Below are 27,595 nucleotides of genomic sequence, written 5' to 3' on the forward strand. Positions count from 1 at the left end.
ATCAGATGCAAACCTAAACACCCTAAACGTCAGCACTGCTCTTTTGATGTTTCCATCAGGAAGTGTAAATCTATATTTTCCTCTACTTTAGTTATTTTCTTCTGCCTTTGCTTTCTTCTGCTTTTAAACAACATTATACCTCTCTTTACACTTCATCAGGAAGTTGCCTGTGAGCATATCTGAGCAAAACAAGCTATATGTTATGTATGTTAATATATAATTATTTCATTTTCTTGATTAATATTAAAGTGAAAATAGATTTTTTTAGCAATTGCATATGGACGCTTAAAAGTCAGTGATGCAATGGTTTATATTTTAATATTTTGCAGTAAACATCAGATATATTTTTTGCATTATTGACACTGTTTTCCTAATTATTGTTGTTCAGTTGCTTTGACGCAATCTTTTTTGTTTAAAGCGCTATATAAATAAAGATGACTTGACTTGACTTGACTATTGTACACAATGATATTTAATAGTTTTTATACTGTACTAAAATGTATGATTTTATTCCATCATTTGCAATGCTTTGTGGAATATGTAGTTAATTTACTCATAAAAATATGAATATTGGGTTATTATAGTTAACTAGCACCTTTGTTACTTGAAATAAACTTAAATAAAATATACAAAACCTAAAACTATTTTATTTTTAGCCAGTTGGCAAGGAAACATTTCTCATTTTTGATTTAGTTTAACTTTATGTACTAAAACAATTAAAACTGAAATAAAAATCAATAACAACCATACAGACTATATATAATTTTGACATTCATCCCACATGAAAATTGGATGATTACTATTGCAGAGAGATTTTTATTTTTATTTATTTTTATTATCTACTTATATATATGCACATTCCAGTATCTAGAAAGCAGGGTTGAGTCAGTCTGTTTTGGCTAAATTTGTGAATCCTGACATCGCTGACATCACACTTGGAGATAAAGTTGCATGGGTCAAACCAAGACAAGGTTTGCAAACATGATCTGTGTGTCCATCCACCCCGGAGCAGCTGTGGGAGGAGAGGAGTTGTATGATAAGCAAACGTGTGAAAAAACTACGGACGGGATCAAAAACAGGATGTCACAGCAGGCCACAGCGTTTGAACGTCAGGAAGAGAACTGCTGTTTCATTCACATATGTGTCTGAAGAGAGGAAGAGAGGGAGAGCTGGAGAGGAAGAGGGTAACCTGAGCAGCCCAGCAAAATGGGATCACCAGTTCTTCACACTGTAATATAGTCAAATATTATTACACTTTAAAATAACTGTTTTCTATGTGAATATATAGTAAAATTAATAGAAAGTTCAAGAACAGCATTTATTTAAAATAGAACTCTTTTGTAAAATTATGTTTTTACAATAATAAAAAAAACAATACAAACCTCAAACTATGAAAAAAAATCATACTGACCTCAAACTTTTGAGATTATATATATATATATATATATATTTCTTCGTACATTATTCATTACTCTTTCATAATTAAAAAGTTTAAAAGAACAGCATGCATTTAAAATACAAATGTCTTTTGACACACAAAATGACACTTTTAATCAATTTAATGCATCCATGCACAATGAAGGTATTAATTTTCATTTTCTGGACTTAATGTACACGGTCTACTGGTGTATTCTTCCAAATAATAATAATAATAATAAAACTTTTGTCTTCAGAATAATTATCTCCATTTAAAAGTTGAACCATCTCAGAAATGACTTTTCCTCTCTTATTTTTTTAACCCTTCCCTTTCAAACACCTGAATCCATTCTTTTCTGTAATGTCTGTTTTTGATCAGTCAAATCCAGTTTGATAAAATCAAGTCCCACTCTCCAGTTTTCACACTGAATATACTATTTCATGTGGATGAGTTGCATTGGTGTGTTTGACTGAAGTGCTTTCCATGTTGTGTGCATGCTTTCAGAATAACAGGCACTTGAGCTTCAGTGAGAAATGAGCTGCGTGTTGAAATGCACTCAGAGACTCAGACAGCCAGCAATCAGATGAGGAGCTGTTCATAAGTATGTTGTTTCCCATTATGCACAAAATTTATTAAGCAACTGATTTGTGTGTGTTTTCTAACAACATTAATGACTAGAAAGAAATCAGAGACTGACTATTGTGTAATCATCAGCTCTGTGCTGGCATGCAGCGCTCACTTCAAAGTATTTTGATTTATAGCTTTACACAGTTGGACCATGCAATCATTTTTTATTTCCAATGACATCATCTATAGTGTTTCCACACCTTCAACACTTGCCTGGTTTGGGAAATATGACACACCTGAGCAGTTGGCAATGATTACTGGTAAGATTTTATAGAGAAAGAGGAATTTCCAGTGATTTTTTTCATACATATGCTCACCAAGGCTGCATTTATTTGAATACAAATACAGTAAAAACAGTAATATTGGGAAATATTATTACAATTTAAAATAACTGTTTTCTATGTGAATATCTGTTAAAATTTAATTTATTTCTGTGATCAAAGCTGAATTTTCAGCATCAGTCTTCAGTGTCACATGATCTTCAGAAATCATTCTAATATGCTGATTTGCTGTTCAATAAACTTTTTTGATTATTATCAATGTTGAAAACAGTTGTGCTGCTACATAATTTTGTGGAAACTGTGATACATTTTATTTTTCCAGGATTCTTTGATGAATAAAAAGTTCAAAAGAACAGTAATTGTTTGAAATAGAAATAATTTGTAACATTACAAATGTCTTTACTGCCACGTTTTATTACTTTTGAATGTATCATGATTATTATATTGTATTTTATTTATTATATAAAAAATTTAAGCAACAAACACAGTTTTCTTTGCATACACTCAAAAACATACAGCCATGATTATATTGACACAAAACACAAATGCATACAGTTGTTCAGAAATAGGATTTTATTAGGACTTTCTTTGTAATATCTCTTTGGGTTGAAATCTAAATTCTTCTTTATAGAAACATATACAGATAGAATGTAAACATGCAAGAGAGAGATTTTGGGTGCTCTGGAAGACTGAATGCATCTTGGACGTTGGGGATGAAAAAGTTTGAAAGGAAAGATCACAGCTCTTTCTCTGCAGGCCGCAGTCTGACCTGTGCATGCCGCAGCGGACCTTTGCTTCATTTATCAGTGGTATCATAGAGATTGATTAATGCCTCTGACTGGGGGGATTCATTACGACAAAGGAGAATCAGTGTCTGATTGATGCATTCAGACAGGAGGAGCTTTCAAAGGTCTTCTTCAATATGAAAACACATCAGTGTCTCCCACACTGTCTCTCGCTGCTACGTCTTCCTCTACTTTGCTAAACGTCGTACTTTTGTGAGTTAAACACAGAAACAGCATGATCAAGTACGTACTGCAGAATGCTTCATCACTTGCATTGAGGAAAAATTATCCAAAAAACATAATTTAGCATCACAGTAATCACCCATAGATGCAGTTTCACAAATGTGGTAATGAAATTGAGCCATTTGCGTGTTGTAGGTATTGGTAAAAGACAGTTGGGGCAAATTAATGGTTGTTCCAAACCCTAGTGAGCGGCTACCAAAGAGTACTGGTTTATCAATGACTGATTCTTAAAATGTTACCTTCGGTCCCCTTCAGAAATTAATATCCACTGTTTAGAGCAAAATTACAATGCCTCGAACAAATAGAGTTTTGGCCAAAATCTAATTTGCACATCATGCATCCTTTACGAAAAAAGGCAAGTCTAAAATGCACAGGGAAAAAATAATCAAAGATGGAAGATGTGTTGTTTATAAATATATTCAGTGTTGGGGAGTTGCTAGTTACATTTAAAGCAATTACGTACTTTAATTACAAAGTAAATGTAGTCTGTTACAGTTACTTATGGAAATGCTAATGATTACAAAGCGAGTTACATATGAATATTTTCACACACATACAGATTTGACTGATTTCTATCCCAAAATTCATTGACTGCACCAATGCTTCAGGAATTAAGGACACAGAATAGGACATATGCTTATATGATAACTGTTTTATTTCCTATTTGGGTTTATGTATATGCTTTATTTTTAACTGTTAACTAACTGTTTTTCCAAGGCATTGTTAGTTTCAGCTATTAAACATTTTTTTTTGTTATGATTTTAAATCTGTATTTAACCTCAGAGAGAATCAAGTCACATTTTGTGCTTTAAAATTAAATTATTATCATCTTAATTCTAGTGAAGAAGGACAGTCTGACAGTAATCAGTGTTAAATACTGCTGTGTTTCAAAACGATTAACAGTTGTAAACACTGTAATACATTTTACATAAGGTAACTTGTAATCTGTAACCTATTACATTTCCAAAGTAACCTTCCAAACATTGAATATATTTTGTTCTGTACTGTAAAAATATTGATAAAAACATGAAGTTTAACCCAGTATTTCCCAAGAAATTAGATTAGCATAATGCTAATATCAAACTCTGTGAACGTCATTCTCTCAAGGCGGCTCGATAGGGTTTAGAACGCATTGTACATCAGTACGCAGCACATTTCTTTGGCATAAGTTAATGAAAGTCAAAATCAGGTTGTTTTTAAGGCCTTGCATTTTTCTTTGCATACACTCAGTGTTTAAAATATGTTTCATAGCAGGATATATAGCTCTCTTTCTCCAATTCAGTGCATTAATATCCCCACAGGGGTCCTCTGTGTGTTTGTTCCAACGCCTGCGTTTAAGGAAAAAAGACAACACACAAACTAAACTGGGACAGTTGGGAAATGAGGTACACATGGTTCATTTAACACTCATGCATCGGTTTCCCAGCCCCAGAGAAAAAGCTTAGTGGTTTTCAATGTTAAATTATTCATCAGATGACACGTTCTTTATGTTACGCTCAACAAATAACACTCGTTTCTGAACAGAAGTAACAGGACGGACTCATGACTCTTTCTATTTACAGAGAACAGGAGATGACATCGCTAAATATACATCATTATCGCCCCCTACAGGCTAGAGTGCCCTAGTCTGAAACCGTAGTGGACATTATTGAGTGCACTCATTCAATCCCATAATGCACCATGATAATGAGTGTACAGGCCGCTACAGAATAGCCATGCAATGTGAGAAATGCGGCAAATTAATTTCCGAGTCTCGTCAGAAAAGTCCACAGCCACATTCAGTGTCCAAATTCACTCATTTGTTTTCACCCACTCCTTCGAGTGGACTATATTAGTAAACTAATGTTGGGAATAGTGAATGAGGGTATAGGGGGCGATTTCGACAAAGCCACAGTGTAGGTCATGAAAGGAAGTGTCAGTTTGCAGCTTCATATGTGACTTACACAAAATAACAGGAATATTCTCGTACTGGCTGTGAAAAGCCAAACAGATCTCTTAAATACAATGTCTCATGTGAAATAAATACAGCATAGTTTTCCAGATTGGAACACGGCTCCAGAAAGTCTCGGGTTTAGTTACTGTGATAATCAAACAGTAGACTCTTTAGGACCCTCCTGGGCTGCGTTCCTGCAGCCGTAGAGCCACTTTATGACCCGTGCATTTCTCTCAATAATGGACACACCTGTAGGAATCTGCTCGGCAAGCTCTTCCTGGAAAAGTCCTTCACCGGAGTGTCGGGAAAACTCACTGGGCTCCGAGCCGCCACCTCCAACGCTCCTCAGTAGCAGTGAGAGCGTGTCGACTGAACTTGCCCCATTTAGAAAGTTCTCCGGTCCGAGCCTTTCCACCATATCCAGATCCAATCCACAGTAGTCGAAGAAGCGTTCCTGCTCAGACATGGCTAGTGAACAGCGTAGTCGCAATTCTGACTTGGAGCGTTTCAAATCGGATCGCATCTGTGGAACGACTGGCTTCCATGGGTCCATGTCGTTATTGTTGGCGTTCCCCGTGCTATTTCGTAAACTGATTAACATGCAGTTCTTCGATTGCTTCTCCTGAAAACCTGTGTTGTTGTTTTGCGTCTCGGGCATTGAATGCTCTCGCTCGGATTTGCTTGATCGTCTGGTCTCATTCCCGCCATCGACAGTGTCTTTATCAATGGACCAAGACATTCGTGAATCACCATCTCGAGAGGAAGACGCCTTCTCCTCATTTATCACCATTTTTTGAGCCTCATTCCCACCAATCTTTTCACGCATGGATCCCTGGAAGAGCCGTCGTACAAAGCTGTAACCCTTGACCTCTAAGTTGCCGTTGGCATTTTCTCCACCACCGCTGGGACTCTTGCACTCTTTCTTCTGTCTGTAAATGACCAGGGAGTCTGGACGCAGCATGCGCTTGCCATTGCTCCTGCGCATTATTGGTGCACTATGCGGAGCAACTAATGGAGCAATGGTCGGAGTTCTTGGAGAAGGTATGGGAGGCTTGTTTACATTGTTGCGATTCTTGGTTTCCACATCGGTTTCATTCCGACAGTTCTCTTTCTTAGAGTCATCCTCATTTTCATCCCGCGAGAACAGCGGTGCAGAGAAAGGCACCGTTTGATTTCGAGGTGGGAGAATGGGCGTTGAAGGAGTGGACACTGTGAAGTTGCGACGAGGCACCGGTGGAGGGGTCGCACAGGGAACTAACACAGGCTCCTGCTTTGTGTTGATTACCTGTTGACTCTTGACATACTTTGCCTTGTCGGCTTCCAGTCGCTCTACGGCACTGACGGAACGACCCCTGCTTCCGGCATCCATTTGCCTGCGCAGGTAATCGGGCCCCTTGTTTAGGAGCCGCAGTGGAGAAGGTGAACCAATGGGAGTTAATGGCTTCATTTTGGAGTTCTGGAAAAATGCATCCAAATAGAAAGGACAAAGCAGCTGCCTTGCCCAAAAAAAGACAAGGAAACTCTCTGGAGATGAAACCACTGGTTTGATGCTTCTTCAAGATCTGACGTGTCTCTGAATTTTAGGGATCCAATTATAGGACCCCTATGCATATAGATTTTTAAGCATTCTGAGAATCTGAGAGGTTTAAGCAACAGACTGGCTGTTGGGAATTGCTATAATTAGTTTCTTTACTGGGTGCTTTTGGAAAAGGGATGATTCGATATCTCCATGCAATATTTATAAAGGCATTGGGATAAATGGGCAGGGCATGGGGAAATCCTTTTTCCGCAATCCTTAAATCCCAAATGAGATGTTCTCTTCACCACAGAGCATCAGAAATAGCTGCCAGTGCCTTTTTTTCCTCCTCGTTTAATTCCTTTTTTTCAGTTGATCTTTTCAGAGAAGGTCGTCTTGAGGGAAGAGAGCTAATGAGCTTGATTATTTGCTTTTTGATACCCGTCTCTGGGTTGGGCCCCTATTGTCCTGTGGCGTTACGGTTGGGTTGACCTATACAGCTGGCACCAGGGCACTTCAGAGTTTGATAGACAGAGGTCCTGTCCTTCTCCTTCTATACCTGGAGCCCTGTGAAAACAAAAACGGTAGAGGCAAAGTTAAGTTTTTTTTTTAGCATTTCTCAAGGGAGAGCCAATCTCCCAAGGCGTAGGCCATATGGCAGCATGAACAGAAGTCTCTGTAGCTTTTTTTGAGCCAATGGAGTTGGCAGAAATTTATGTCTGGGGCCACAGGCAGTGCCATTAGCTTATTCATGGACTGATTTGACTTCACAGCGTTCACCTAATGAACTAGTCCTAAATAACAGTTCACTCGTACAAATGTGCTGTCCAAATTTAGTGCATTTTAGCTTTGAATGAATATGCATGATACATGATATGGTTTGGATTGACGCTGAATGTTACACAGGGAATTTTGCCCATTTTTACCCTCAGATGCATTTAGAAAGTCTATTAAGGGAAACTGTGACCATGTGCGTTCAGACTGCAGAGGTAATGGCCTTCACCATCAGCATTAGCTTAACCCACATGCCACATTTGCATTCCTTGAGGGCTTTGCTAAATAATGCATGACTGCGTCCATATTTTAGAGACCCCAAAATCAGCTTATAAAAAACATTTCCTTTAAGACGTAGGACCATTTGCTGCATTTAATTTTGAACACACTGCAGTGGTTTTTATAACTGTACATGGTTTTAGTGCATTAAGAATAGCACTAACAACTCAAAGAATATGATCGCAAAGCTAGCTTAAAACAATTTTGACTGCATGGATGATTCTGAAAAGGAAGACATTCGAAACATGACGCATCAATGTGTTATTTTTGTATTCCCTCGCAGGAAAAAAAAAGACAATACACAGCATTTTCAAGTGAATATGTCCCTGTGACCTAGTAAATGGGAAAAACTGCAGAACTGTGTTTTGTTTGCCAGTTTCACTATGAAGAGCAGTCGTTTACTGCAACTAAAAACAGGTGTGTGCTGCTAAATTGCAAGCTCTACTTTTCTAAAATCAACTGCAAAGACAAATCTGAAGGAGAAAAAAATCCCTAACTTAAAAGAAACCTCATGCACTTATTTAAGATGACTTTCTACCGTACAACTACAGCACCTCGACCCCCCTCTGAAGCCCTTCACTATAAATCCAGTCAAAAGGGGAACTGCAACATTTTCCAGATGTCAGACAGTCCGGGAAAAGAAGCCATTGTTTGGGAAAGTTCCGGGAAAGAATTCCGAACAGGTGTTGAGCATGAGATGGATCTGGATTTAGGGACTTTCAGAAAAGAAGTGAGCAACAGGGGGTCCGAACTCAGAAAACACTACTTGTTTAGCCAGTTGGGCTAAGCAGTACAGCTAAAACAGTCATTTATTTTCAGCCTTTTGGTTTGATGATATTCCAAATATATTTTAACTGTTTTTATTAGACGAACCACCAGCCAAATAGACTTTGAAAAACACTTCTAAAGACAGAACAGTCTTCAGTTATTTTCATTTATGTGCAATGCATAATAATAAACAAATATTTACCATCCTATATTTTTACTTAAACATTATAATACATTAATAAAGCCATGTAGGGTCAACCATAAACATGTTTGAGTGACAATGCAGATCACAGTTTTGAATTGATTCATTGAAACAGATATGGGCAATAAATGAAACTAACTCTAACACTGTTCTTGCTATTTAAGTTTAAATCAGAGAAACTATTAAAACACTATTAAAACCCACTCATATAAGTTACAAGAGAATAAGAGATACATTTTGAATATTAGTTATATTTCCAGCCCCATCAGGATAACTCATAATCAAAATATGGTGCACAAACTACGACACAGTAGCATGTTTCATAATTAGCACATTATTATTAGCCTTGTCTACATCACTTAAGTGCACTTAAGGCTATTATTGGCTTGTAAATGCATTACCTCACTAATATAGATCTTTCCAAACCAGCGTGAAAGCTATTTGAATGCTGGATCACCATGTTTAGGACAGAAATAAGGCTAATAATAGCCGAGCAGAGGCTTGAATTAAACCATGCTCACATCTCTGAGAGATTTACTGACTGATAGAATAAAACACTGATGAATTCACTTCTTCACATTCACAATGTTTCCTTCAGGAGTTTGTTTTTGAGGCGGGAGGCACCAAACTCCCCCAAAACTAACATTCTAAACAATAAACTAAAATTAAATGAGTAAATAAAAGCTTTTTACTATAACTAAATTATTTTGCGGATATGTACTATAAACTCTACGCAATTCAGTGAGTCATTTAAGATGATCTGATTCAGTCTGAATTGGTTTAATTGATTCATTCAAAAGAATCAACTTATTTTATTTAATCTTGATTTGATTTGCAAGCTTACTTGATTTGATTTGCCATCTAAAATATAATGTCTAACACTGAAAATATGAAAATAAACAAAGATTTTTTAAGATTTTTAAAAGCCGGATGTCTCTGTTTAGCACTGATCTGAGAAGCTCGAAACGTTACAGTCCCACATCACTGTGTACAGTTGTTTCACACGTTCACAGCATCACCCAGAGCATTTGCTCTTTTACCCTGGGCTGTATTACTCTCACTGGGTTTAAAGAGGCAAATTAGTGACATGAAACGTCGCTCTCTTTTGAGGGCTGAACTGCCCCGTAATAGCAGCGGCTCTTGATGGCTTGTAATTAACCCCTGCTAATCCAGCCTCCTCTCATCTCACTGGCTTTCATGCTGGCATGTCTTTGCGTCTCAGTGAAGTTGGTGGGCAGACCGTCTGCCTGCAGGGGAGGCCAAAACAGCCGTCCAACAAGGTCAGAGAGAAAACAGATGTTTTCTGTCAAGCTGCATCTAAAGCCATGATCTGCTGAAGACTTCACACAAAGTAGCAACACGACCAAAACAAGACAGTTTTAACCCAATTTACTAATTATATAGGCCTCATTTATGGTTGAATATCCTGAAATATGTTAGATTATGGAAGGAAAATGATTCAAACTATAAGGTTTAAAAGTCACAGGCACAGCATACTGTATGTTATTTCTTTCTTTGTGTGTGTGTGTGTGTGTGTGTGTGTGTGTGTGTGTGTGTGTGTGTGTGTGTGTGTGTGTGTGTGTGTAACATTTACAGAGACACTAAACCTTAAATGATGTTCATGATAGAGTTGCTTGATTAAAAAAAAAATAATAATTATGATCAATCATGGTTATTTTATTGATATCACAATTATTTGATTATATATTTACTTAAATAAATCTTCTTTTTAAAAGTGGATTTCCTTAATCTATCACTCAACTGAAAAACAATCAAACAAACAATTAAAAAAACAATTAATTAAATTAGATAAATAATAATTCAAATTGATTTAATTGTATATAATTTAAATGAATAATATAATTTACATGAAAAATTAATTAATAATAAATACAAATAATACAAAATAACTTATTTTATATAGAATTATATATATTATTATTTTTTTATATGATATAATATTATTTTATTTACATTTATATAAATGCTTCACTGCTTGTTTTAGACAACAACAACAATAATAATAATAATAATAATAATAATAATAATAATAATAATAATAGTAACAACAACAATAATAATAGTACTACGAAAACTATTTACTTCTTAATACAACTTTTTTTGTTCAACAGAAAATGCTAAAATTAATTTTAGTTCTTGAATTTAAAATGGTTAAATATTCCAAATATTCCATTCCATTAGAATGTTTTGGAATAATGTTATAGTTCCAATCCACACAATAAAACATATTATTTATAGTCCCTGCCATAAATTTAAACTGAAAGTTATTGCATCCAGTTGATAAAACTTTAACGCTTCTAATTAAAAGCACACGCAAACAGTGCAGAATGTGTCTGTCCCACCCAGTCTGAGCTGCCTAATTACATTAAAAGGTCCCGTGTTGAACTCCGATATAAAACTACAAAAGGCTCAGGACGTCCATCACAGACCAGCTCCTGCATTATTTATCGGCGCAGACAATAGAGGCCTCTGGCTGTGGAGATAAGAGGCTGGACTGAATGCTGCGGCTCATTAGGAAGAAAAACAGAGAGAAAGAAAACACGTGACAATAAAACTCAACAGACACAAACACTTTTCTGACACAAAGGCAAAGGTAGCACAGATCTCCTGAGCATAGAGAGCTCCTGAGTACCATTATGCAGTTGATGTATGACGGGCGTACGGGCCACAAGGGACCTCTTTAAAACATGACTGCCCCCCTAAACCCTCTCCAAATTATGAGGTGGACACTTAACTGACCCGGTGGGTGTCTATTGTCATTCAAACGTGACAAATGTGAGCCGGAGACTTGATGGGCGTCCACTGCAGACAAATGGGCACCATTTACACCTGCTTTTAACAACATTGCTGATCTGATCACAGTCGGCTGTTTGTGATTTGATTATTTAAACCAAATTTGCAGGTTGTCAGAAAACGCACGTGATCACTTGAGTCTCAGAAAGCCATCAGGAACATATTTCATCTCGAAAGCCAAAGAAATAAAACAAGAAATGACATTGTGCCAAAAGAAAATGAGGACAAAAAGTTGTATGTTATACTTATATTGTGCAAATATTGACCAAATAGCTATTTTGATAACTGCAGTAGGTTGAGCTTTTTATACTTTTCATAAAAATAAAAAAAAATAAACAATTCCCCTTCAAAGTTTTCATTATTAGAATAAAAAAAAAGAAAAAGTAAACAAAGAAAATAAAAATAAAAAAGTACACCCGTTACTGTAAATATAAATGAAAGTACATTTGTAGTTCAATTGTAAGAATATGTGTATTTGTTGCATTAAATTTAATGTTGATTTTAACAAAACAAGTATGTCCATATATATTATTTTTATATTTTATTATTTATAATTTATATAAAATAAAAACATGATTACTAAACTTAAATTAAGATTTCTATGTCATTCACCAGATCACATCACATTTCTAATAAGCTTTCTAATAAATCTAGCATTGTATTCTATGAATATTGTTGAGTCTGTGACAAGCCTTTTGGATGAAAGCATCTGCTAAATGAATAAATGTAAATTTGTAGTTAAAATGCAAATGTGTCCTAAACAACAACAATAAAAGATAGCATAATGACCTATCAATTAACCATTAAGTAAAAAGTTTAGCTTTAAATCCATATTCTCACTATATCATTACTATATGAGCCATAACAGCTTGATAAATCAAATATGATATAAAAAAAAAAAAAACATGCATTTTTTTTGTAAAGATTTTATTTATATTTTCTCTGAAGTTTCAAGAAAGTGCTCTGATTCAAAAATGTTCTGCCTGTTGTTTCATTTATTTCAGGCACACATCACACCAGTGGACTTTACCCTACTTTTCCATTAGTTACGTCATAAACTGCTTTGGTTCTTTTTTTTTCTTCGTGCTGCAGAGGCCTGATAAAGAGCTATAAATTTCACCAGAGTAAAACAAAATATTCTCCTATGAATGTGGACCTGGCTTCTCCATCTAATCCATGCATGAGAGCTGGACTCCATCCACGGCTCGGAGCCGGAAAGTTCAGGCAGGAAGTGAAGGAGTTGCCTTGAGAAGTGCTAAAGGTTGTGCACGTCTATTATAGTAAAGGAAAAACACAAAGGGGCATGGAAACGTCTTGCTTTTCCTGAGTGAAATGTTCAAGATTTGTGCGTGCAATGACAGGAAAGGCGAGGTGCCCGGAATGAGCTTTAGAAAATCTGTTCCTGAGGACTAATGCATATGTGCGTGTGAATATGTGTTTGATATACAGATATCTAGCCTATGCATGCTCATATGTGTCTAAGTGAGCAGTTTGTGGCCAGAATAAGCCTTGATATTATGTAGTATGAAACTAACTTTGTCTTACTAGAAATATATCATAACATAACATATCATAACAAATCCATGGCGTATGGAAATGTTCCATAATAAAAGGCCTGAAATGACGTGAAATACTAATTTCATATATCCTGGACATGTGAAGGAGAAGTAATCTGATCTACATGCAGCCTTTTAAGCATCCACAAAACTGAGTTTTATGAACTGCCTAAAGCAAAGAGCAAGAAAGAGCAGCTCAAACGCTGATCAGATTACATTACGGATCATTTGGAAGGTTAAGTCTTAACTTGATTGCCATAATCTGCTCTCAGGGAACACAAGTGATAGAGTAGTTCAGTTTATTCCTCCGGAGCCTGACCAGTCAACACATTAACCAGCCTCTAGTTCCCTCAGATAAAGCTGCTCCGGGCCGGCTGTTAGTGTGATGTGCCAGGCTCGTGTTAAGGTCACCACGGACTCAAGTGTTAAAACAAACGTGACTTGTGGAAGGGGTCGGGGGTGATGGGATGGGGGAGGAACGCCTGAACCCTTCAGTCGTCCTGTCTAACATCAAACCATCAAATGTCATACGACACAACAATCCCGGACCCTGTTTTCACTCTATGACAGCAAACACAAAACACTACCAGCGATATTGCATTGATTATACATTGTGACCTGAATCCAGCAACAACTGCCACGCAAAAACACTTAACAAATCAATATAAATATATATAGAGAGAGAAATATATATATATATATATATATATATATATATATATATATATATATATATATATATATATATATATATATATATATATATATATATACATAAAACCTTAATTTCAACAGGAAAATAAAAAAACAAAACAAAACAAATAAATATATATATATATTATATATATATATATATATATATATATATATATATATATATATATATATTAATATATATATATATAATTAATTTATAATAAATTATTATTACTATGGGTAGTAGTAGTAGTAGTAGTAGTAATATATAAATTATAATAATTTATTAATAATATTTTTATTTTTATTTATATTATACGTAACTTTAAGATTTAACTCCTGGTTAAATAAGTATAAATTATAAATATTTAAATAAGTTAAATAAATGTAATAAATAATTTCTTTCTGTATGTCAATATGAAAATGTAAGAAATAATCACTATATATATATATATATATATATATATATATATATATATATATATATATATATATATATATATTTGTTTTTATAGCATATATTTGTTCTATTTACTTAATAAAATTAAGTAAATAAATAATTAAAACAAATGACCTCACTATAAATATATATGAAAAAAACAGAATTACTAATATGTACAAATATATATTAATAATTTAAATAAGACAAATTTAAATTTTTCATTTAAATTAAATTGCTTGTATTTATATTTGTGATTTTCTTTGGACAATAGTGCCTGCTAAACGAATAAATGCAAATATTCAAAAATAAGCAATAATGATCTATTCTCTCAGGCTTTTCTCAACTTAAAGGAAGCATTCATTGCTCACATATTGCTCTTTCATATCTCAGATTGGTGAGTAAACAATGACAGAAGTTTCATTTTTGAAAGAATCATTCCTTTACTGCTGAACTCAAAAATAAAGTGCAAGCCAGACTCTCGATCACTCGCTTTCTGCCTAAAAAGGCCATGTGATTCCCTGCCATTTCCTCTTGCTTCACAGCCTCCGCTGAACCTGTCAGCTGTCCTCTCTCATTAGCCGCTAGTCTGGCTCGTTGGTCGCAAACAGGCCCAAAGTGCCACAGAAATAGCCCGTAATCTCCCCCTCAACGCCCCCCACCACCCCAGCAAAGGGAAAGATCACTACTTACCAGCCCTGTCAGAACAATGTCTACAGGCCGCTCATGTGCCACGAGAGATTCCAGAGGCAGTGCTACCTAGACGAGCCCAGGACAATTAACGGGACGTGTGACTATCAGCGACCCGCTCCCACAGCTGTATCACCGCATCGGGATTTGTCCTTTTAATATTAATAGTGCAGTGAGTGAATAAATCATGAAGGGAAAAAGACTAGAGGACTACATAGGGAGTGACATGCATGGTACTAGTTTGAGGAACCTTCGGCCTCTAATTAGTAACCCGAGCTTCATGCTGTTAACACGCAGGCACACATTAGCGCTACAGATGCGATTATTTCTTTGGGGGAAATGATTGTTTACGTGATTGCACTCGAGGAGAAAACACAAGGCTGAAAGAAGAGCAACATTTGGGCTTTAATAAAACAAAACAGCTGTTTCTTTTCCGCCCCGGATTCATAAAACACTTGAGACTGATGTGGTCACACCGAGACGATAGTGAGAAGCGTGTTCCCTACATAGGGTTCACTTCCAGAGCGGCGTGGTCATCCCTTCAGCCGCTCACATAGAAACCGACAAAGGTCACTGCATGCAGCCTGTGGGCTTCTCTCGTGTGTTTTGAGCATCCGCCCCAGTGCTTTCACATTTATTCATCTCAAAGAAGCTCAGATGAGAGATGCAGACAGCTCAGGTTTGCTGCAGATCTGATAATATAGATCTAGATCTATTATATAAATAATATATGTACATAAAGAGAGAGGGAAAAAAAATTAAAAATATAAATTATATCATTTAAAAAATTTAATAAATACAGAAAACAGACAATTATTTATACACACACACACACACACATATATAAGAAAAATAAAATCTAATTAAATGTATAAATGTATTAATATAAATATATATTCATATTGTCATCGATAAACTCAGATGAGTATATATGTAAAGAAAAAATTATATAAATTTATACAATTATTATTAAATAAATAAGTATGAAATTAGATTAATTAATTAAATTATTTAAAATAATAAAATAATATATTTAAAATAATAAAATAATTAGATTTCTCTTTCATATACACACACACATGCATAAAATAATCAAAAAATTACATAAAAATATAATACATATAAAAATATAAGCGTATACATTAAAAATGTAATATAATAAAATATTATAAAAAATATAAAATGTATTATTATTTATACATATATTCATTGCAGAGGTGCAGAGGTGTGAAAGTGGTTGTCAACCAAGGCCTGGTCTGACACTGTTAAAAAGTGTGCATTAAAGCATACTAACTTTAGGAGCGAACGTCTGGCCATATTTGGGGTCATAATTTGGATCTAAGGCATTCAGCAATACTTCAAAGACTTTATTATAGTTTGCCAGTAGATATTAGACCTCAGTAACCATGCACAATGACAGGAACGGCTGGAGAGGAGCATCATGCTGATGTTTACATTTCACATGCATCGGCGCGTCAGAGAGATGACACCGCCACAGACACGTGTTTATCCTATTTTGGGGTTTGGAAGACAATACACCAGTATGAAGAGACCTCACTTATGGTTCAAGGACAGGTGAAATCTCTGCGTTTGGTCTAGTTTTTTGAGTGTTTAGACTGGTTCTCAGTGGTTAATACTGCTGACTTTGTGGAAAGTTAGTGCACGGTTTGCCACCTAACCTATAAAGCCCTTTAGTGGGGGAGGGTTGTGAGCATTAACTCCAGAAACTTAATGCTATAAATCCATACAAATTGAGAAAGACTTTATTAGTAGTAAAACTGTGTCTGTTTGGTGTAAGGGAATTTTTATTAGGCTACTGTATCTGGCGTTTCCAAAAACACATGTGGTCACCTCACTTTCCTTTACTTGGAGTCTGTTCTTTTGTTTAAAGCTTCTCCTACAACACCATTTAACCATTTAACACTCTTGCACTGTGTACACTCTGGGTAATAAACTTACATAATTTCCTAGTCTAGTGTAAATGAGAGCAGAGGTCATGCATAGTGCATCAATAATTTCCACTCTTCAAATGCAGTGTTTTGGTCAATATATAATGCCTACATAGGCTGAACTGAACTGTAGTGAGTTGGTACATCCCAGTAAGTTCTTCGTTTAATTGAGTGCACGAATTGATGGGAATTTAGACTCAACCAGTCATTATTATTGCAATTCGGTTTGGTTCCGCTAGAGGCGCAAGAATCGCACACTGTAGCTTTAAGAATAAGATTTAAATCTTCAAAAACTCAGTTTTAAATAAATAAAAATACATTAAGTAAACGATCAGCCAGATTAAAGAATTAATTACAGACACTATATTCACACATATAGGCTACAGAAAAAAAAAATTAATAAAATCAATCATTATAATGTATAATGTTCTGTATGGCCATTTCTCATTTACAAGAAAAAAAAAACTCACCTCATCCATCTAGGCTACCGCTCTTAAAAAAAACCACAGAACTAACAATTTGTACTTTGCCCCAAAATAGTATTCTAGCATATCCACATAAACCTAACTATAAGCTGCAGTGATATATCAACTATTTAGCCTACCGAAAACAAAATGATAAATCTCCGATTCATACCCTAAGTCATTAAACTGAACTTAAAATGCGATAAAAAAAAAAAAAAAAAAAAAAAAAAAAAAAAAAAAAAGATCATAAAATCTTTAACGAAGGTCAGTTACAGTTTATATTGAATGGACAGTGTAGTAGTTTCAAACTCAGCCGTTTGTTTAAACATGACAAGACGAACACGAAATTATACAAAATAAATGACCCGACTTCGGATTAAACAGGACTCTGTCCTTAAAATAAAGTCGCTAAATGCACATTATGTGATCGGATATTATTCACTAGTGCTCGCTTTGCTCTTACCGTGTGTCGTGCTCCGTATCCACGTGTGAAAGCTCCGGTAATCTCCGTTTGCTGTCTCGGCAGCGGCTCTGGTTTGTGAACTGAGCGCCGGAGGATGCACCGGGATCATCCCACTACTGTGGGCGGGCAGGTATGAGTGTAAACTGAGCCCTCCTCAAACACCACAGCAGAGGGAGGTTTGGGGGATTGACCTGCACTACAATGCTTGAGGCATCAGTGTTTAAAGAGGTAGATTTGGATCTGTTTATCTGCGACATGCATTGTGTGACAAAAATATCAAACCAGAGATCAAGTTGTCATTTGAGACCGAGATTAACTCCAATGAATATTTCTCAGGGTGAATTTGTTTTTAAAAGTCGCTTTCAGTAGAGACATAAACGTGTAAGTGGTGACAACAAAATCAAACGTTTCTGAACATTTCCAGCGTTATTGTCCTGAAAAAAGATTCCGTTCATTTAACGCAAGCTGATCTTTTGTGACGATATTTAGTATGATGTCACACTATATGTTATTAATACCACAATAAAACAGGTGAATTTTTTTTATTATTAATACCACAATGAAACAGGTAAATAGACAGCGAACAGGGAACGTTCTCAGAACTTTGGCTAACATTCTGACAAACGTTCTGACTTCCGTTAATAGAACGTTCGTTCATAGTTATCTAGTTATTAATAATGTTCTCAAAATCACACACACACACACACACACACACACACACACACACACACACACACACACACACACACACACACACACACAAAAAAACCTTCTTTGGTTGTTCATGGACCTTTTCCGTCTAACGTGCTTCACAATGTTCAGAGAACGTTCAGAGGTAACGTTCCCATAATGTTTGCAAAGTGATAAAACGTAACGTTCCCTTAATGTTCGTAGAAAGAAATTTTCACATTTCATTCAGTAGGCCTACATTTCGCAAAAGGAGTTTGTTAGATTTGAAATGCTAAAACAAAAGATCTAGAGCTGAAAATTGATTTTTAGTGAATCATGAGTCATCTTCTCTCAAGTTCACACAGATATTATAGAACTGCATAAGAATAGACTTCATGTATCAACTAAAAATCACCAAAAACAAACCAAACCAAAAACCATTTTGATTAAAAGTATTTGAGTAAAACTGATAAATAAAAGTGAATGCAGGTCTGAGAAAAGTCTAATGCAGTGACATTCAGACATTTGAACTGTCCAAATCATTTTCAGCATCACTGTCCATGTCTATGTGCATATTGTATATAGATGCATTAGCAAAACATCTTAAATCATAAGATTGTATGGTGGAGGGGTTTGTTTTTTGGCTTAGTGAGTGATTTTGTCAGCAGGCAGTCATGGGAAATTTTAATAGGAGAATCAATGAAATTACTATCAGCAATGTGCTTCTAATCATCTAAATATAGACTAATCTTTTTTGTTTTGCACAAATTTCACTCTTAGCGTTCAAGCTGCAAGCCTGTATGGTGAACAGATAACTGTGAATAAATGGATAACCATGATAAGCTATCAGCACTGGCTCTTCTTCCAGAAAACATTACTCAGAAAGCCTTACAAGCTCAGCGCTGATTTACGTCTACGTCTGAGTCTGTTATTCACACAGTAATGAAGAGAGCATTAGGACTAGATTAGTGTACATGTATCAATGTGTCAATGTTGTTGTGATGACGGTACAATGAGTGCCTTGCAGGGGGTCGTCAGGAAATCAGGGGTTTGGTCTGGAGACTCTGAAAATAGTGCGTGGATGCATTTACTCATTTCCGGTTTCATTATTCATTTCTAATGGAGCATTCATTGCATTCCATGGTTTTTATAGTTAATTAAAACTAAAACCATGAAAAACTCTTGTTACTTCAAATAAAATATAAAAACATGACCTTTTTTTTCATTTCAGCTAATTGCCAAAGCAACATTTCTAATTTTTATCTAGTTTACGGAAATAAGTGACCCAAAAATAAAAATGTAATCACCCTCAGTCAAACAAATAGGTAAGTTTGTCCATTCACCACATCAGATTCTTCTCCACTTCACTCCACTTGCTCACCAATGGATGCTCTGCAGTGAATGGGTGCCGTCAGAATGAGAGTCCAAACAGCTAATAATAAAAACATCACAATAATCCACAAGTAATCCACAGCACTCCAGTCCATCAGTTAATGTCTTGTGAAGCCAAAAGCTGTGTGTTTGTAAGAAACAAATCCATTATTAAAACGTTTTAACCTTGAACCTTGGACAAAATACGAGTCCATAATCCAGTGAAAAAGTCGATCTTCTGTTGTCTCTCACATCAAAATCCACCCACATATTTGTGTATAGCTGTTTTGGACTGTGCTTGATCTGTGCAGATTTCTCTCCTGATTCAGACCTGATGAATTTTTCATTGGAGGAAGTGTTATTATGGATAGAGGACTGCAGATTTGACTTCTCAACAACACGTTAATAGATGAACTGGAGTCGTGTGAATTGTTCGTGGATTAGCTTGCCTCTAACGTTACTATTCCCTATTCTTTTTCTATTCTTTCAACTTGTTTTCTTTTTATTTATTATAAAAATAAAAAAAATCTACTTGTACTGTAAGCTAACTGAGACTTATCACGGCACTTAGATATTATTACTCTTTTGTTGGTTTTGATTGCTTCTATTGTCCTCATTTGTAAGTCGGTTTAAAGCATCTGCTAAATGCCTAAATGTAAATGTAAGAAACAAAATCAGCTACATCTTGAATGGTCTGAGGGTTCATTTGTGGATGAACCTTTAACTCGATGTACAAAAATAACTAAAAGTCAAACTGAAATAAATAAATAAATAAAAACTACATAGATATAAAAAAAATGACAAAACACAAAACATAATTACTAAATTGCTAACTGAAACTTAAAATAAAATAAAAAAAATAAAAACTAATTCCTAATATTAAAAGAAAAACTCTAATAGTATCTCATAACAGTACTGTAGATTGGTGATGGTCGAAGTGCGTATGCAGTCGTACAGCACCTATCATTGTTCAGAGGTCCGGTTTCTCTGCAGTACATCAGTAAGAAGAAACCCAACACCATTTAACCCTGGTCCTGATGCCTCTGGCCTAAACCCGGGGGACCCTGGAAACCAGACTTCCTGCAGGCCACCGTGTGTGTGGGGTGCCAAGGGCCTGACCTGTTTGACGCCATCGCTGACTTCGCCTCCCCAAGGGATCGAATAATCTATTCAACGTCAGTCGTACACAGCAGGTGACGAAATCCTCGTGTAAGTTACGGTGCCAGACAGCTGTTTGGTCTCTTATTATCGAGTAGTGCTAATCTCTTAGACTCTGTCGTGATCACGTAGTCCTTTCAGAATAATGTTTGACGTGGACTGAGGGGCCCAGTGTCTGTGTGTTCATGATTAGCTGATAAAATGGTACTGGACTCTGTTTTCTTGTTATTTATCAATAGGCAATTTGTGATAAGATTAGTGGTTGACTAATATGAGATTTTCAGTTGCTGATAGTGAAAGTGATATCTAGAGAACAAGGTGCCAATAAGGCAATTATAATGTAGTTTATGCAGTGAGGTGCAAATGTCTGGGACTGTGAGTTTTCCTCTTATTTAGAGCACTTTTTTTTTTTCAAATGAACATGAATTTGAGGATGTCTTCATCGTTTGCTTCTGTTTTGTTTTAATGGAACAAAACTACATAAACAAAACCTGATGATCCAAAGAGTATCTTAAGCTAAAATAGAAGAAACGTGGTAGCAATGTGATAATATGTACCAGCAGCTACATAGCAACACTCTATCAACCATCCAAGAATAACCTAGCAACCACGTAGTAACACCCTAGCAACCACCCAGAACAGCATAGCAACCATCCAGAATGCCTTAGCAACTGCATAGTAACACCTTAACAACATCCTAGCAACCACTCAGAATACCCTAGTAACCGCATATCAACACTCGAGCAACCATCAAAAAAGAACCTAGCAACCACCCAGAGCAGCATAGCAACCATCCAGAATGCCTTAGCAACTGCAAAGTAACACCTTACCAACATCCTAGCAACCACTCAGAATACCCTAGTAACTGCATATCAACACTCGAGCAACCATCAAAAAAGAACCTAGCAACCACCCAGAATAGCATAGCAACCAATCTGAATGCCTTAACAACTGAATAGTAACACCTTACCAACCTCCAAGCAACCACTCAGAATAACCTAGTTGTATAAATACACTCAGGCAACCATTCAATAACAACCGCATAGCAACACCCTATCAACCTCCCAGAACAGCATAGCAACTGCATAGCAACCAGCAACCATCCAGAACTCCATGAAAAATGCATAGCAACGCCACCCAGAATACCACATAACAACATCCTAGCAACCCCCAGACCACCCTAGCAACTGCATAGTAGAAGCTTATCAACCTCCTAGCAACCACCCAGAATACCCTAGGAACTGCATAGCAACGCTCGAGAAACCATCCAACAACAACCTAGCAACCACATAGCAACAACTTAGAAACCACCCAGAACAGCATAGCAACCATCCAGAACTCCTTGAAAAATGCATAGCAATACCCTAGCAACCATCCAGAATATCCTAACAACCCCATAACATCCAATCAACCATGTAGAGTAACATAGAAACACCCTAGAAAATGCAAAGCAACACCATAGCAAGTGCATAGCAACCATGAAGAATACCATAGCAACACCTTAGCAATCACCCAGAATGCTTAATAACTGCTCCGAAACACCTAAGCTACCCCGAAACATCCTAGCAACTGCATAGCAACAACTTAGCAACCTCCTAGTAGCCACCACATAGAACACCCTAGCAACCACCCAGAACACCCTAGCAACTGCATAGCAACAGCTTAACAACCTCCCAGAATACACAATAACTGCATAGCAACACCCTAGCAACCTGTCTGCCCATTTATCTGATAGACAACTTCAAACTTTCCGGTGAGGCTTTTATATTTTTATTATATATATATTTAAAGAATTTCTGTGATCTTTCACAATGTTGTTGGTAGATAACCGTGCTCCATGGCTACAGTTATCAGCCATTGACAATCATTTTAAAATGGCCAAATATTGTCTGACACCAATCAGTCTGTCACTCGATAAGGAAAGATATTTATATTAATAATGTACACTTCTCTGTATTATTGCTGTGAACGTGCACATGTGTACACGCTCAGTTCAGGTCAAGATTAATGACACACCTTCAGGGCAGGAAGTCACAGTAAACCCAGCTTCCTGTGCCGTTTGCGTCTTTGCACTTGAGGCCCCGTGTGTTTGAAGCATACGGTGACTATTAGAGGATCAAGCACGTAATCACACAGACCGATGGATGGGGTCCGGATGGGGTTCATTTACTTTTGCTAAACAGCCCTTTAATCAGTGAAACAGACTGTCTTACCTGAGCATGTGCCCGCTGCTCCAGATCCGTGTGCACAACATCTGTGACTTCACACTTTTGGTCTGGAAATATGGCAGCTTACCTAATAAACGAATGAGTTCTTGCTTTCTAACAGCCAAGGTCTCCAACAGAAAGGAGAAAAACATGCTTTCTTTCTCAGATTCAGCATGGCTTAGATGGTGAAATCTCTCAAAAGCTGGTCACATTTCAGTCCAAAAAAAAAAAAAAAAAAAAGAATCCAATGTGTTGTACATAAATGCCATTAAAATGTTCACAAAAGCTACATAAGAAACTAAAAATAACAATAAAAAGTAAGAAATAATTTCTATTTAATCCATCTTCATTTGTTATAAAAAATTGTATATCCTAAAACTTATTTACAGGTTTAAATTTTCAACATGGTCTTCAAACTGCACTATACATTATACAATTTAATAATCAATTGCTAAATTGAAAACATTACAGGCAACATTACAATCCAAAATAAAAGAAAGAAAAAGAAAAAGCTAAAAATAACAAAATAAGAATGTATTTAAAGTGTATTTTTATTTTCTTCTCATCTTATTTATTTTTAATACATCTTAATTTTATATAATATCTTTTCTTTGTTTAAATTGTTTAAGCCCCAAAAGATGCTTATTTACAGGTTTAAATGTTACAAAATCCCATATTTTCAGTGTGGTCTTATTTGAACTCACAAAAATCCAAAATACAATTTAATAATGAGAAATTTGCTGAACTGAACACTTATTTTACAATATTTTCTCAAAAGCAGGTCATATTTCATTCAAGTAAATAAAAAGAATATAAAAGCTACATAAGATATTACAAATAATAAAAAGTAATAAATAAAAATGTTTAAAATGTGTATTTTATTTTACTTTTTCATCTTATTTTCTATTCAATACATCTTTATTTTATATATCTTTTATTGGTTTTGCATTTTCTAATGTCCTAAAACGTGCTTATTTGCAAGTTTAAATGTTACAAAGCCCCATATGATTAATGTGGTCTTGTTTCAAACTCCAATAAACATAATTTAATAAGACATTTGGTGAATTAAAAATGTCTCATTTAAGCGGGTCACATTTCACTTCAGAATAAAGCAAGAAAAAAAATGTTGCGTGAACAAAATGAAGCATTGTGCATGTTTGCATTGTGAAATTTAAATTTCCATTAAACACATTTTGTCAACTTATTCTCATTTCTTTCTTTTGAATTTGTGGTTTCGACAAGTCTCGTGAGATTTACCCAGACTGTATACATTTGTAGTTTACTAGTTGGTTTCAGCTCGGAGTATCTCAGTTTGTGCATAAAATGTGGCTTCCTGTAGATCCTGAAGCCCTAGACTCTTTTACCTTTCCCTTTGCCCTGACCTTTGACCCCTACACTCCCTACTAACCCCATCATGGCTCTTTTGTTTAGAGTCTACATCTGGTCTGGAGCTCCGTGCCCTTTATGCTGTTTTGTTTAGGGCTCGTAATCTCTCAGTTAAGACACACAACCACAGAAGACGATCCTTCTTCATGTCTGTGTGCTGAATTGTTGACTTCAGCGGTCTGTGTTGTTTGGTCTGGACTTTCAGGGTTTTGATTGATGCTGATTTGAGTGATAGAGAGGACTTTTATCTGTCAGTTTGAGATCAGTAAACATTCTTATGCTCATTAAGGCTGCCTTCATTTGATCAAAAATACAATAAAAACAGTAATATTTTGAAATATTATTCCAATTTCAAATAGCTGTGTTCTATGTGAATATATTGTAAAATGTCATTTATTCCTGTGATGCGCAGCTGTATTTTCAGCATCATTACTCCAGTCTTCAGTGTCACATGATAAACAAAAATCATTAAAACTCCGATACACTTCTCAATAAACATTTCTTATTATAAAAACCGAAAACAAAAAAAAACATTCATAATTTTGTGTTATATTTTATTTTTCAGGATTCTTTGATGAATAGAAATTTCAAAAGAACAGTGTTTATTGGAAACATTGTAAATGTCTACAGGCTATTTGTCAGACTTTTTCTTCATTGAATGTTTCTCAGTTTCTCAGTTTGAAATTTTTCAACTCAATTTTTGAGCTTTTACTGGCTGAAAATGTGTAGTATATACAGTTTTAGTATATACATGTTTTATTAAAACCACACTTTTTAATCTTGATTTATTATCTGCTCTCCTTATGAGTGTTTTCTAAAAGAGTTGCTGCATCTTTGCCAAAACTCTTTGCCAAAGTCTACATCTAAGCTGTAAAGTTTGATAAAGCGAGCAGGATTGGCAAGACATCAGACAGATATCAAAAGTGTCTTTATCACAGTTTTTTATGAGGAAAGCAAGCTTAATATATTGTTTCCACAGGAGCAAAGTCTCAAAAAGTTTCCTCTGGATGACAAGCAAACAGCTTTTTATCATTCTGTTTCTATATGTGTGTGAATCTTCACTTTATATACTGTAATTAAAGTGCAAAACAATCAGTGTTTAAAAGAATAGATCACCTAAAAATGAAAATTAGCTGTAAATGTCCTCACCCCCAGGCATCCAAGATGTATGAGTTTGTTTCTTCATCAGGTTTGTAGAAATGTAGCATTGCATCACTTGCCCTGCAGTAAATGGGTGCCGTCAGAATGAGAGTCCAAACAGCTGATAAAAACATCACAATAATCCACAGCACTCCAGTCCATCAGTTAATGTTTTGAAAAGACAGAAGTTGCATGTTTGTAAGAAACAAATCCATCATCAGGATAAAATGAATTGTTGTCAGTGAATTCCCCCTCAGTATATTTAGACTTTGGTGGTCTGTTTGACATGTCTTATTGTCTTGTCTTTCTCCGGTGGCCTCTCATGGTCTTTGTGCTGATCAGGAAACACATCCTCGGCTTCCTTTCTTCCATTCAGCCTGATGTTTAGATGTCGCTGTGTTCAGGTGAAGCCCCTCGGAGAACCTTCACCACCTGTCGCGTTTCCAAAACACGCTGCTAAGTGGACCGGGCTTGTAAAGACAAGAGATCAGGAGATTGCAACACGTTCTGGTGAATTTGGATCCATTTTCTCCTTTTCCTTCACTGGTGCATGACGAGCTGCCACCTTCTCCAGCGTTTGGTTCTGAATGACAGGAACGTGGACACAAAACAGGAACATTGAGGGTTATTTTAGGGTGGCATGGATGTGCATGTCACAGATGCTCTCATGCAGGGTTCAGTGTGATGTTTTTAGTGTGAATTGTTGCAGACGAATTTAAAGTCCGTAAAAAACAAAAATATATATTAAAATCTCCTCTATAATAACACATATATCAGAAAAAATTCTCCTCTAGAAAAAAAAAAAATTTTAGAGTGAACAAAAACCCCTCTTTTTTTGATATAATTAAATTCCACATTTTAATATTTTTTCTATGTAAATTTTGTTAACATATTTATCAATATTTTTTACCCCCCCCCCCCCCACTAATTTATTTTAAATGGTTTAAATTAATTAAATTTAATTACATTTAAATTATTTTATTTTTATTTATTAATGAATGTAATTAAATTAACTTTAAATTTAATATACATAAAATATACTTTTAAAAATATATTAAGTTGTTGTTGTTTGCTTTTTGGCCCTTGAATTAAAAAAATAATAATAACAATTTTCAAGGATAAATCATTTAAAATAAACACTGCCAAATTCCATTCAGAAATAAGAATTGTGAAGCCAGATGATTGTTTTTTTTTTTTTACAGCCTGCCAAAATGTTTCCTGTTTGCTTAGTCAGAAACTTGCATGTCAGGGTTTTGTCAAGTGTCCATAACATTTAACCATTCTTTGACTTGTTTGTCATGCTTATGTTAGTCACTTACTTTATTTATAAATATTAATATATTTTAAAATATTTCTTATTTAAAATATAATTTAAAAATATATTTTAAAAAAATATTTAAAATATATTATTTAAACATTTAAATGTATTTTATTTAAATTACTAATAAATGTAAATTAATTTTAAATTTAAAATGTATTTTAGAAATATGTTAAATTATTACACAAACTATAAATATTCTGTTTAATCTCTTAATTAATGTGGTCATACCAATAAATATAAAAGAAATAGCAAAATGCTGTTCAAAATCTATGTGTCTGTCTGTGTCTGTCTTTGTGAGTGAAGGGGGTTCAGATTCAGTGTGTATCTCATGATCTTTTCGTCATGCTCACGTCAAAGTGTTGCAACACTCGTAATTCTTTTGTTTTGCTTCTCAGGGAACACATTTATTCCATTCCAAGACCTTTTGAGTCTTAATTATAATCATAT

The 27,595-nt window shown here is 35.4% G+C and overlaps 1 protein-coding gene across 1 annotated transcript; it reads right to left on the minus strand.

The window, feature by feature from the left end:
• Positions 1-2,875: 2,875 nt before the first annotated feature.
• Positions 2,876-18,039, minus strand: LOC109060074 (protein FAM110C-like). Its single transcript, XM_042741777.1, has 2 exons — positions 17,897-18,039; positions 2,876-7,369 (listed from the first exon to the last, which is right to left on the minus strand). The coding sequence occupies exon 2, from the start codon at positions 6,731-6,733 to the stop codon at positions 5,441-5,443; it is 1,293 nt and encodes a 430-aa protein (XP_042597711.1). The 5' UTR covers positions 6,734-7,369; positions 17,897-18,039; the 3' UTR covers positions 2,876-5,440.
• Between the last annotated feature and the right edge of the window lie 9,556 nt (positions 18,040-27,595).

Source organism: Cyprinus carpio, chromosome B16 (genome assembly GCF_018340385.1).
Source record: "Cyprinus carpio isolate SPL01 chromosome B16, ASM1834038v1, whole genome shotgun sequence".
Classification (NCBI taxonomy): Eukaryota; Metazoa; Chordata; class Actinopteri; order Cypriniformes; family Cyprinidae; genus Cyprinus; species Cyprinus carpio.